Genomic DNA, 11,262 nt, shown 5'->3' with positions numbered 1-11,262 from the left:
AGGTGTAGGACAGCCCTCCCCTGAGGTGTAAGTGTGGCACTCCCCCCCCAGGTGTAGGACAGCCCTCCCCTGAGGTGTAAGTGTGGCACTCCCTTCAGGTGTAGGGACTGCAGGTATAGGACAGCCCTCCCCTGCGGTGTCTACTTTGGGTCTGGGGTGACCTGACATGACCACCCCCCAGCTGGTCTCATGGCCCTGCACTCAGGAAGTCCCCCGATAGATACCATCAGGCCCAGCCTATCTGATGGAAAGCCCTTCCGGATGTTTCTCTGGGGCTCAATTCTAAGTCTCCAAATTCAACGAAAGTCACCAGGTCCTGGGACCCATTGGCACTTGCTTGGTGCCAGGTGAGGCTGGCCTTCGAGAAGGGGCTTGTGGCTGCTCTGCCATCACCCTGGGACCCTCCCCAACCTCGGTTCACCCTCCCACTGGGCCCTTGAGCCTCCCCCTCCCCGAGGGGAGCATTCTGGTGACTGGCCTGTCCATGAGGGTGCCTGGGCAGCTCGTGGGCAGGTAGCCAGGTGTGCAGGTCATGAGTTGGTTCCTGTTGCTCTGCCTGCTGCCGTTTCAGGTCTGACGGTCATGCTGTAGAACGGGCTGCACTGATCTGACCCCTCCTTGGCACAAGCATCTCACAGACATGCCCGTGGGTGACCTGAGACCCTTGTTGCCCTGCCTGGCCTGATCACAGGGCCAGGGCCATCTGAGCTGTTTGGGAGAACACATCAGCTTCCAGTCACCACGCCGGCCCTCGCATGGGCACCTCCCCGAGACAGCAGCCCACCACCCCCAGTCCACCCTCCCCCGGGCAGCAGGCCTCCTGGCTCCCCTCAACCAGGCAGCACCCATTCTAGGGCACCTAATAAGCCGACAGGCCTTTCTGCGCTGGAGAGGCTTGTGGGGGGCCTGGCTCCTCAGAGAAGGGGGACAGGAGACCTGGGGTAAGTGGGCAGACCCTCCGCCACCTTGTCCATCTGCTACTGATGCCCACCCACCCCTACAGCTGACTGGACTGGTTCTCCAGAGCCTGCTCCCATGGGCTTGGCTCAGCAGCTAGGCCTGAGCCAAGATGGACTTAGAAGTGTCAGCCAAGTGGGACAGGCTGCGGGGAGGGACAGGGATACTGAGCGATGCACAGAGGCCCAGAGGAGGCAGCAATGACTCACTTCCGGTATTTACTGGGCACCTACTGAATTCCCAGCCCAGCTCAGCTCCAGCGTGGGGGAGGCCCAAGCAGCAGAAGGCATGGCCCCTGCCCAGGTGGTGCCTAGTCTGATCTGTGAGGCGTGTGAACCTAGTGAGCAACCCATGAGCACCTTACACGCTGGGATGAGTGCTCTGCACCCTCTCACGGCTACCCAGAGCCTGAGGAAGAGCTGCCTCTGCTTTAGTGTGTGAGCATCCCGAGGTTTGAGGCTGACTCTTTCATCTCTGTGAGTCCAGGCAGAAGAGACTTTAGTAAGCTATGAGTGGGCAACTAGAGAGGATGGATGGACAGGTGGACAGATAAACAAGTGGATGGATGGATGATGGATGGATAGATGATGGATGGATGGACAGAGGGAGGGATGGTGGGTGGTTGGATGGATGGATAAGTGATAGGTTAACTGGATGGGTGCGTGAGTACATGGATGGATGAATGACTGAATGAGTGGATGGATGAGTGGATGCATGGTTGCCTGGTGGGTGGGTGGATGGATGGGTGGGTGGGTGGATGGATGGATGGATGGATGGATGATGGATGGATGGATGGATGGATGGATGGATGGATGATGGATGGATGGATGGATGGATGGATGGATGGATGATGGATGGATGGATGATGGATGGTGATGGGTGGGTGGGAGGATGGGTGGACAGACAGATGGAGCACCTTTCCTTCAGATATTTGCACAAATGTTACCTTCCCAATAGATATTCTTTGACCAGTCTATTTCCAATTAAAGTTCTCAACCACTGGTTCTCCTCCGCTTTTTCTCCTCAGCCATTTTAATTATTTTACTCATTTCTTACAGCAATGATTGTGAGGTCGGATAAGGAGCAAGGGGATGGATGGGGGTGGCCTGAGAGAATGGGGCAGGGGTCCACAGATGCCCTTTTTTAAGGAGCCATGAGCACTTCTTTTCTCGCACAGACCAGGCGGAAGGGAGAATCGGTTTCTCGGCCTCAAGGGCCCAGGAGGAAGGACAGAGGGGAAGCTGAGCAGTGTCTGGGCCATGGTCTCCCTGGCCTGACACCCACATCTTGAGCTCCAGCTGTGCCTGCAGGGCCAGCCTCCCAGAGTGCTGTGTGTCCACACACACACACACACACACAGAGTGGACACACCCTCTTTGGCCCCCCTGCAGCCATAGCTGGACACAAGGTTCCGTGACACTCTGCAGTTCTGCCATTGAACCGCCAACCACCCTCAGCAGCGGGGCGTGATGTCTCCTTCCTGGAGTTTCAGAAAGCTCCAGGCAAGGTGGCTGGAGGGGAGGGGAGTGGGTCCTGAGCCGGAGACGTGGCTCTGCATCCTGGCTCAGCCCCTGGGTGGCTGTGTGGCCTCCCTGGCTTCCGCCCCTCCTCGGTGGCCCCCTCCCAGGGCTGGCCATGGGGGTTGGAGATGATGCTCTGAGGTTACTGCAGCGCACAGAGGCGGCCAGCTGCAGGGGAGGCCCGTGGCCCTGTGGAGCAGGATGCAGGCAAGAGGCCTCACTGCATTGAGAGCCACTCCCTCTGTCCCTTCCCTTTCCAGTCCCCGCTCCCCCGGTCAGAGCCACACACAAGGGTCCAACGCTGGACGCAGGGTCCTGGACTGTTGGAGGTCCCAGTGGTCATTTTAGGAGCAAGGACTGGCCATGGGACCACGGCTTCAGAACCATGGGCTGCTGCCTTGGGAGCAGACTCTGTCTTGTGGGGGGTTAGGGTGGGGAGGGGGTAGACAGCTTTACTGGGGGAGGGGGTCAGGGGTGTGAGTCTGGGCGACCTTCTATCCATCCTGCTGTGACCACCCTTAATTGGGGTGGGGAATGGTCCCCTATGGCTCTGCTGGCCCCAAGGGCTCTCGGCCACCACTGGCCCATACTCGGGGTCAACCCAGAGACCATGGATGGTGACTGTCCTCCAGGGCTGGCCCTGCCACCCTTCAGCATGGCCCCACCATCCTCCAACAAGGAGTGGGGAGAGCTTTATGCTAAAGGTGACGTCCCTAAGGACCAGGGCGACTTAGCAGCAGCCCTGACCCATCGCTCCCTTCCAGCAGTGCTGTGTGCTCCACGCTGTCCTCCTCACCAGAGTCTGGACCTTGGGCTCCTCAGAGGGGCTGGGAGGAGCTGGGCTGGGTCAAAGGAGGCCTCGCCCCGCTGGGGCCCACCACACCCATGGGAGCCCCCGGTAACACACCCTCTCTGGTCATCATCCTCCTTGCAAGCCAAAGGTCAGAGGGTGCCAGCCAGTGACCGTCCAGGGGACAGAGGTCTGGTGGGGAAGGGCCCCCGTTGAAGCCACGATCTCCTGGATGTGGCCTCTCCGCAAAAGGAAGTCCACATGAGTGCGGCCCTGTCCTGTGCGATGCCTGCCCCTCTGGCTACAGCAAAGGGGATGCAAGTGCTAAAAATAAAGCCACAGAGGAGCAGAGGGCAGCCGGCTGCTCCCGTCAGCTCCTGGAATGCCCTTGTCCCCTGGACGGTGTGCGTGGGTGCGGGTGAGCCCCAGCAGCTATCCACCACATCCGCCCAGGAAGCCACCGCCCCAATGCCTCCCCCAGTACACGGGTCTCCCCCAGACCCCTCAGCCCTGCCCCACAGGGCTCAGCCATGGACACACCCAGACACTCACTCACTCACTCATTCATTCATTCCCTCACTCATTCCCTCACTCATGCACTTGCTCACTTATTCATTCATTCACTCACTCATTCAATCATTCACACACTCATTCATTCACTCACTCATTCCCTCACTCACTCACTCATGCACTCGCTTACTTATTCACTCACTCATTCAATCATTCACACACTCAATCATTCACTCACTCATTCATTCACTCATTTATTTGCTCATTCACTCACTCATGCACACACTCACTTATTCACTCATTCATTCATTCAGCAACTTCAGACCACCTGCTCTGTGCCTAGGGGGCAGGCAGCAGTGAAGGTGCCCTCATAGGCCTGACAGGCCCCGACAGCAGACACAGACAAGCAAACAAGGAATGAAAAGGGCACTGCAGGTGGTACCACCCCCAATGAATACCGCAATGTGAACAGAGGTCGACGGACAGCACCCTGAGCCGGTGTAGTGGGTGGGGAACGAGCGTGGGTGCAAGACCCGAGTGGTGCTGACGGGGAAGAGTGTCCCTGGCAGAGTGGCAGAAGCAAAGCCACCGATGGGGGGAGCCAAGTGGAGGCCGATGGTCGGAGAGCGGGGCGGGTGGGGGGAACAGGGGAGGCTGCAGCCGGCAGGTGCTGTTCTCCTGGGCTGCGGGGCTTGGAGTTCACTGTCAGGGTGACGGGGAGTCATGCAGGGTTGAGAGCAGGGAGGGGCCTGATCTGGCACTGGACCGGGGTCAGGTGAGACCGAGGAGTGGCCAGGAAGGCCAGCTGCAGCCCCTCAAGTGGCCCTTTGGGGGTAGTGGGGACAGAGACAGAAGGAGGAGACAGGACTGTGTGCCGCAGCCCCCACAGACTCGGAGGGTCTGGGGAACCCCCTCACTCTTCACATACTGCCCTAAAAACCAAACCCACTGCTCCTCAAGTCCATTCCGACTCCTAGCGATCCTATAGGACAGAGGAGAACGGCCCACAGGGTTTCCAAGGACCAGCTAGTGAATTCGAACTGCCAACCTTTTGGTTAGCAGCCAGGCTCTTAACCACTGCGCCACCAAGGCTCCGCGCCCGCAGACACCAGCAGCTCCATGGCAGGGCAAAGCGGTGGCTATGAAGCCAGGCTGGACGTTGAAGGCCAGGCTGTGACTCAGCCGTGGACCCCAGCCTCTGGCCCCTCTCTGATCCCTCAGCACCCACCCCCGACCCCGCTCTGGGCTGGGGTCTGGCCCTTCTGCCCTCTTAGAATTGACCCTACAGGGGCTCAGGCCCTGGGCTTTTGGGGTCCCTGCCCTGGAGTCCGATTTACCTGATGCCCTGCTTCCGAGTTGCCCCATTTTTTACCTACGGACCTCAGGCCAGGGTCACCTCTCTGCAGGCTCCAGGTGACCAAACGGGGCTAGGGTGTGTGGATGGCCACCTAACTGTGATCCTACGGTGTCCCCTAGTGGCCAGCTGGCAACACTGCAGAGGCCCCAGTGTCCAGAGCGTGAGTCCTGAAAGCCGTTCCCTAACACTCCTGGAAACTCAGGGTGTGAGGGGTCCCTGGGCAGGGGTCTCCTTGGAGAAGAGGGTACAGAAGCATTTTCCAGGCTCTGCTCTCTTTGTGTGTTACCCATGTGTCATGGATTTAACTGTGTCCCCCCCACCACCACCAAAATATGTGTCAACTTGGCCAGGCCATGATTCCCAGTACTGTGTGGTTGTCTGCCATTTTGTGAGCTGAGTATCCTCCATTTTGTGATATGTTGTAAATCTAGCCTCTCTGCCTGTGGTTATGGTCCCATGTGGGAGTGAGCTGTTATGTTAATGAGGCAGGATTAGGTCATGTTACTGAGGATTAGGGTGGGAGGCAAGCAGGTCACAGCCCTGATGCTCTGTAACGGGAGTTCCCCTGGGGTGTGGCCTGCATCACCTTTTATTTTACAAGAGATTAAAGGAGAGAGAAGGGAACAGAGAGGGGGGCCTCCTAACACCAAGGAAGAAGAGCTGGGAGCAGAGCCCGCCTTTGGACCCGGGGTCCCGGCACTGAGAAGCTCCTAGACCAGGGGAAGTTTGATGACAAGGACCTTCCCCCAGAACCGACAGAGAGAGCGAGCCTTCCCCAGGAGCTGGCGCCCTGAATTCGGACTTCTAGCCTCCTAGACTGTGAGAGAATATATTTCTGTTTGTTAACGTCATCCATGTGTATTTCTGTTACAACAGAAGTAGAGAACTGAGACACCATGGAATCCTCACAACCCCCTGGAAGCTGGCCTGTTAGGATCCCCATTTTACAGACAGAGAAACTGAGGCTTAGAGGGGTCAGAAGCTTGAAGAACATGAGTGTGTGAGCCCAGGACTGTGGGCCCCACAAGGCAGCCCCATGGCCCCACCCTGCCAGATGAAGGGGCCCCACAGGGCACCCCATAGCCTCCTGCCCTGCTGGATGAAGGGGCCCCAGAGGGCACCCCCATCGCCCCTGCCCTGCCAGATGAAGGGGTCCCACAGGGAACCCCCATGGCCCCTGCCCTGCCAGATGAAAGAGTCCCACAGGACACACCCATGCCCCCCCACCCCCCCGCCAGATGAGGGGGTGGTGCCCATGCGGCGCTAACGGCCCCAGTTCCCCAAGAAGGCACGCCATGGAGGCCGCCCTGACTTTGGCCAGTGTGTATGCACAGTTCCTGCCGGGACCACCCTTCCCAGGTATGGGGGTGGGGAGGCAGGGGAAGAGGGGCCCCAGGGCAGTCTCTCTGACTGCCCTGTCCTCCATAGGACGGCTCGGACAGCCTCGGTGTGCCTCGTGCTCTGGTGGCGGGGGGCAGCTCCTGCTCCCACCTGCTGGAGAGAGAAGCAGGCTCGGCAGGGAACTGAGGCACGAGGAGCCCCACGCAGGCCCACGTCAGAGTGCGGGCCACACCCAGGCTTGAGCTTGGGGCGGGGGAGCAACCACAAGGGTCAGATCACCGCTCAGCACCAGGGCTGCCCCGTTAGACGGGACCTGCCCTGCGGGCTGGCTGGGGCTAATCATACAGAGAGAAGCTGACCCTCTGGTGGAAGGCTGGACCTGGGCTCCGAGTTTGTTAAGGGCCTGGCTCCCCGGAGCCCGCTTGCTGCCCAGGTGCTGGGTGCAGTGGGCGGGGAGGAGGTCGAGGAGGAGGGGCCAGGCTGGGAGGAGGGGTGAGGCTGGGGGAGGAGGGCAGGATCGCAGGCGCACCCTGTGCGGTGGGCAGAGGGTTTCTCCCTGCACCCGGGCCAGCAGCTACATGCCAGGGCACCGGGCAGAAGGCAGGCAGGTAGGTGTGCCCAAGTTGGGGGCAGGAGTGCCCACCTGCTCTCGGGGCTGGAAGGCTGGGGGGCAGGAGGGGAGGTAGGTTCAGGTGTTGCGGGGCCCTGGCCACATCTCGACATCTTCAGCGTGGGATGAACCCCACCTTCCTCGGACTGCGTTTGGGAAGGTGGCCTCTCTTCTCGGGACCCTGGGGGACAGGCTGTCCTCTGCCCCTTGTCCAAAGCCAGTGTGTGAGGCAGGCATGGGGAGGGGCGACCCCATGGGCTCGGGTCCAAGACCCTCGGGCAGTGCCTGTCCTAGCAGACCAGACTGGGGGGGGGGGCTCTGAAGCCAGGTGCCTGGTGGGTTGGGGTGTGTGGGGTGAGGAGGGAGGTGGCTGCGGCATTCCAGACATGCCCCCGACCCCAGCAACTGCCTTGGCAGTCAGATTTCACGTCCCTGCCCCCCCGGCCCTAGGAGACCCCCCAGCCCCAGAGAAACCCCCAGCCCCAGGGAGACCACCCCCAGCCCTAGGAGACCCCTCAGTCCAGGGGAGACGCCCCCAGACCCCAGGGAGAACCCCCAGCCCCAGGGAGACCCCCCTCCTGCCCCAGAGAGACCCCTCATCTTGGCAAGGGGGAGTGACACACCTGACTTCATGCCTGCTGCATGCAGGGACCATTCTGGAGCCTTCTCCGCGTTACTGCCCATGTGGACAGACGAGGAGATGGGCCCAGAGAGTGAGGGAACGTGCCCCAGGTCACACAGACAGGGGGACGCCTGGGCTGGGACCCTGGGCTGCAGAGCCTGCCCATCTCGGCCCCACGCCGGGCCCTCATGAAAGACAGGGGTGCCGCAGTCAGCTCGCCAATGCCTTCTGTGATGGCCTCAGGCTAGAGGTGGCCGTTCCCCCCAGCAGGAGCCCCAGTGCCCTGACTGCAGCCGCCACCTCCTAGGGGTTGTCTGGGAAGATCTCGGCCACTGGTCCCATCGGGCCCCTGGCTCCCTGGCTCCCAGAACCCACGGGGTGGGGGGGCTGGTTATAGACCCAGGCACCTGCTCATGCAAATCCTGCCCCCCCTTGCCCGCCCCCCTCCTGGTGGCCCCATTTGCCTAGCGTCTGGCACGCTGCCCAATACCCCTCAGTTCTCAGCAGGGAAGCTGGGGGCCGGGTCTCTGTCAGGGCTGCCTGGGCATCACGGGTGGGGCAGCCCCCTTATTTTGCCCAGAGAAGCTAGTGGGTGGGGCAGGCCTCAGGTGTGGGGGGCACTGCAGTGGCTCCAGGGGACAGGAGGCTGGCCCTCAACACTACTGCTTGGCTTCTGTGACCCAGGAGCCCCACCTGCCCCGTGGGAGGGATACCCCAGGTGGGCATAGGAGGGGCTGGTGGCCAGGGTCCTTGCCTGGCTTCTTACACAGAGGTTGGGGAGCACCTGAGCACTGTCACCAAGGGGCCAGGCTGGGGGCCACCCCCAGGGAGTCAGCTGGGAGGTCAGGGGTCCCACCTGTGATCACAGGCCAGAGGCCCACAGGGCTGGCGAGGACAGTATAGTCACCCAGGTCAGCCCAGCCCCAGGCAAGGGTCACGGCTGGGGCCCAGGCCCCCCACACCTTGGGCAAGGGGGCACCTCCAGCCACCCACTTATGGGGCACGTGCCCAGATGTGGCGAGGGATATGCCACTGGGCAGCCAGGCCCCCACCCAGCAGCCTCTCCAAGGCCGGTCACCGACTCTGGCCTCCCATATTAAAAACCAGCAGGCAAATTTCTGCCAGCTTGGGAGGCCGTATTCAAATCCTGCTCCTCGAGGGCCCCTTGCCCCCCAAGTTCCTGCACTGGGAGGGGAGGAGGTGGTGGAATTTGCATCCCTTTCCTGGGGTACCTTGAGGGTGTGGAGAACATGGGGAGACCGCAGGGCGCCAGCCCTGCCAGGTGGAGGCAGGGCCCAGGGGGTGGGGGCCTGCCGCGCTGCACAGCTCGGCCGGATTTGCCCCGGGGCCGCCATCCAAGGCACTGCTGGGTCAGCAGGCACAAGGACCTCGGCCTCGGTGCCCTGCCTAGGCCCCTGCCTGCTGCCCTCCCTCCTGCGTGCATAGGTGGGCCCAGGCTGAGGAACAAAGGGCCGCCTTAAGAATGACGGACCCGGGAGGGGCCACAAAAGGCTTTCTGTTCTGCTCACAGAGTCTCGTCCGTGGTGGACACCCCCCAGGACACCTGGGGCAGTGAGAGGGCAGAGTGGGGCTGATTCAGGACAGGCTGAAAACAGCTTGGCAGGACGAGGGTGCTGCCGGCCACCCCAGGCTTGACATGGGGTGTGGGGCCTGCTCCCTGCCCACAGCAGCCTGGGGACAGTGAACTCGCTGGTGGCCAGGGACCCACAGAAGCTGGGGAGCCACGGTCCACCTGGGCTCATGGAGCCCACAGGCCACACGAGGCTCCTGGACCTCGCAGGGCCACTGGCCCACAGGCTCTCAGGACATCTTGGTCCCAGGGTCCGGGGTCCCCTGCTGTGCCCCGGACCGGCCTGTGCTCAGTTCTGGGGGAGCAGATGGAGACACAGGCTTGTTCCCACTACTGAGTTTTGCAGGAAGGGTGGGAGCAAGGCCAGGATGGGCCGGGCTGTGGTCCTGGGATGGTCAGGCAGCTGGGAGGCGGCAGGCAGTGTGGCTAGGAGGCGCGGGGTGCTCCAACTGGTAGGTGGGGGGAGCCCGACTCTTAAACCTGGGCAGGTCCCAGGCCACGGCTCCCCCCACCGCCTTGCCCTGCTGTCCCTCTAGCATAAAGGGGTGGCGTTCCCGCCACGCCGGCTGTCAGATGTGAGCAAACCGCCTGGGCGAGGGCTGACTGCTGCCCACTTTTTTAGCCTCTTCCCCTCATTTGGAGCCCTGGTGGCGCAGTGGTTAAGTGCTCGGCTGCCAACCAAAAAGCTCAGCAGTTGGAATCCACCAGCCGCTGCACGGAAGCCCTAGGGGGCAGCTCTACTCCGTCCTGTAGGGTCGCCGTTTTGGGTTTTTCTCCCTCGTTTGCTGAGACGCAGGCTGCAGTGGGGGAACCCCTGGGGGACTGGGATCTGCCACTGATGTGCTGTGTGACCTTGGGCAAGGGCCGCCCCTTCTGGCCTCCTGGGCCCACCTGGGCAATGGGGCTAGCCTCTGGGGGTGACCTCACCCCTCCCTCCACCCGCACCTGAGCCATGTCACCTGCCTCACCTCTCACCTGCCCTCCCTGCTCTGCCCAGGTGACCCATCCCTGTCTAGGGGCCAACGGGGGTGTGGGTTGGGGTGGGCCATGGGGGCAGGAAGGCTGCAAGTCCTGGGCTAAGTCTTCACGGGTCTCCAGGATACCCACCGCGAAAGCTGCCTGATGAGAGGCAGCAACGGGAGCGGCCGGCCCGAGGCGCCTGGACCCAGGTGAGTGCGGACGGGCTGTCAGCCCGTGGGGGGTGGGGGAGGGGCACCGGCTTCAGCCCCCCCCTAGTCAGAGCCATAATGGTGGGGCTGGCGATCAGGGGGCAGAGCTGCCCTCGTGGGGGCACCCAGGTCTCTGCCCTGTGGGCTGGGGCGAGGGCTTCCCCGATGCTCTGTCCTGCAGAGAGGCCCCCATGCAGGGTGCCCAGGACCCCCGTGCCGGCAGCCCCGGGGACACTGGAGACCAGTGGGGGCCGAGACTGTGCCGGGGCGAGCTTGACTTCGGTGGGTCTGGGAAGAAGCGTGGCAAGGTAAGGGCGGCCGCCCCCTGCCCCAGTGACCCCCGCTGTGCCCTTGGACGGTGCTCAGCCCTCACCTCCTCCCCTGAAAACTTGGGCAGCGCCCAGAGCCCTGATGGCAGTGTGGGAGCTGGTGTCCCTCTGGGTGTGGGGGCCCTGCAATAGCCCCACGCTGCTGGCCCACAGGGTCTGCCTAAGCGGTCAGAAGCACTGGGGGAAGCAGCCCCAGGTGGCCTGGCGCAAGGGCGATCGGGACCCCTCTTCGATCCAGCCCCTTGGGTCCCCAAGAAGGAGACGGGGCCCCAAGTAGGGTGGGGACTGCTGGGCCCTGCCCCCAAGAGTCAGGAAGAGTCAGGAACCCTTTCCTCCTGCCGGCCGCCTTGGTGCCCGCCCCCAGTGTCACCCCCCAGTGCCCAGGTACTCCCTGCGCCTCTGGTGCCTGTGCCCCGTGCTCATTTCCCCTCCCAGGGCCTGCCCTCCACAGCCCATCCCCCCCGGT

General features: G+C 62.3%; 2 protein-coding genes across 2 annotated transcripts in view; one reads left to right on the top strand and one right to left on the bottom strand.

Moving 5' to 3' along the window:
• KCNQ1 (potassium voltage-gated channel subfamily Q member 1) overlaps positions 1-10,544 on the bottom strand; it is a 379,201-nt gene extending 368,657 nt beyond the window's left edge. Inside the window, exons 1-9 of the mRNA XM_004389436.2 lie at positions 10,406-10,544; positions 9,237-9,271; positions 8,940-9,164; positions 7,709-7,892; positions 7,119-7,138; positions 6,835-6,911; positions 6,626-6,718; positions 4,236-4,479; positions 2,624-2,666 (exon numbers count right to left, since the gene is read on the bottom strand). Coding sequence (XP_004389493.1) covers positions 2,624-2,666; positions 4,236-4,479; positions 6,626-6,718; positions 6,835-6,911; positions 7,119-7,138; positions 7,709-7,892; positions 8,940-9,164; positions 9,237-9,271; positions 10,406-10,544 — 1,060 coding nt within the window. The remainder of the gene's footprint in view (positions 1-2,623; positions 2,667-4,235; positions 4,480-6,625; positions 6,719-6,834; positions 6,912-7,118; positions 7,139-7,708; positions 7,893-8,939; positions 9,165-9,236; positions 9,272-10,405) is intronic.
• A 114-nt stretch (positions 10,545-10,658) lies between these two features.
• The window catches only part of TRPM5 (transient receptor potential cation channel subfamily M member 5), a 22,216-nt gene continuing 21,612 nt past the window's right edge, over positions 10,659-11,262 (top strand). Inside the window, exon 1 of the mRNA XM_004389435.1 lies at positions 10,659-10,775. Coding sequence (XP_004389492.1) covers positions 10,659-10,775 — 117 coding nt within the window. The remainder of the gene's footprint in view (positions 10,776-11,262) is intronic.

Source organism: Trichechus manatus, unplaced genomic scaffold, assembly GCF_000243295.1.
Source record: "Trichechus manatus latirostris isolate Lorelei unplaced genomic scaffold, TriManLat1.0 scaffold00244, whole genome shotgun sequence".
Classification (NCBI taxonomy): Eukaryota; Metazoa; Chordata; class Mammalia; order Sirenia; family Trichechidae; genus Trichechus; species Trichechus manatus.
Note: the sequence above shows the minus strand (reverse complement) of the source record. Positions and strands in the feature narration are given on the sequence as shown.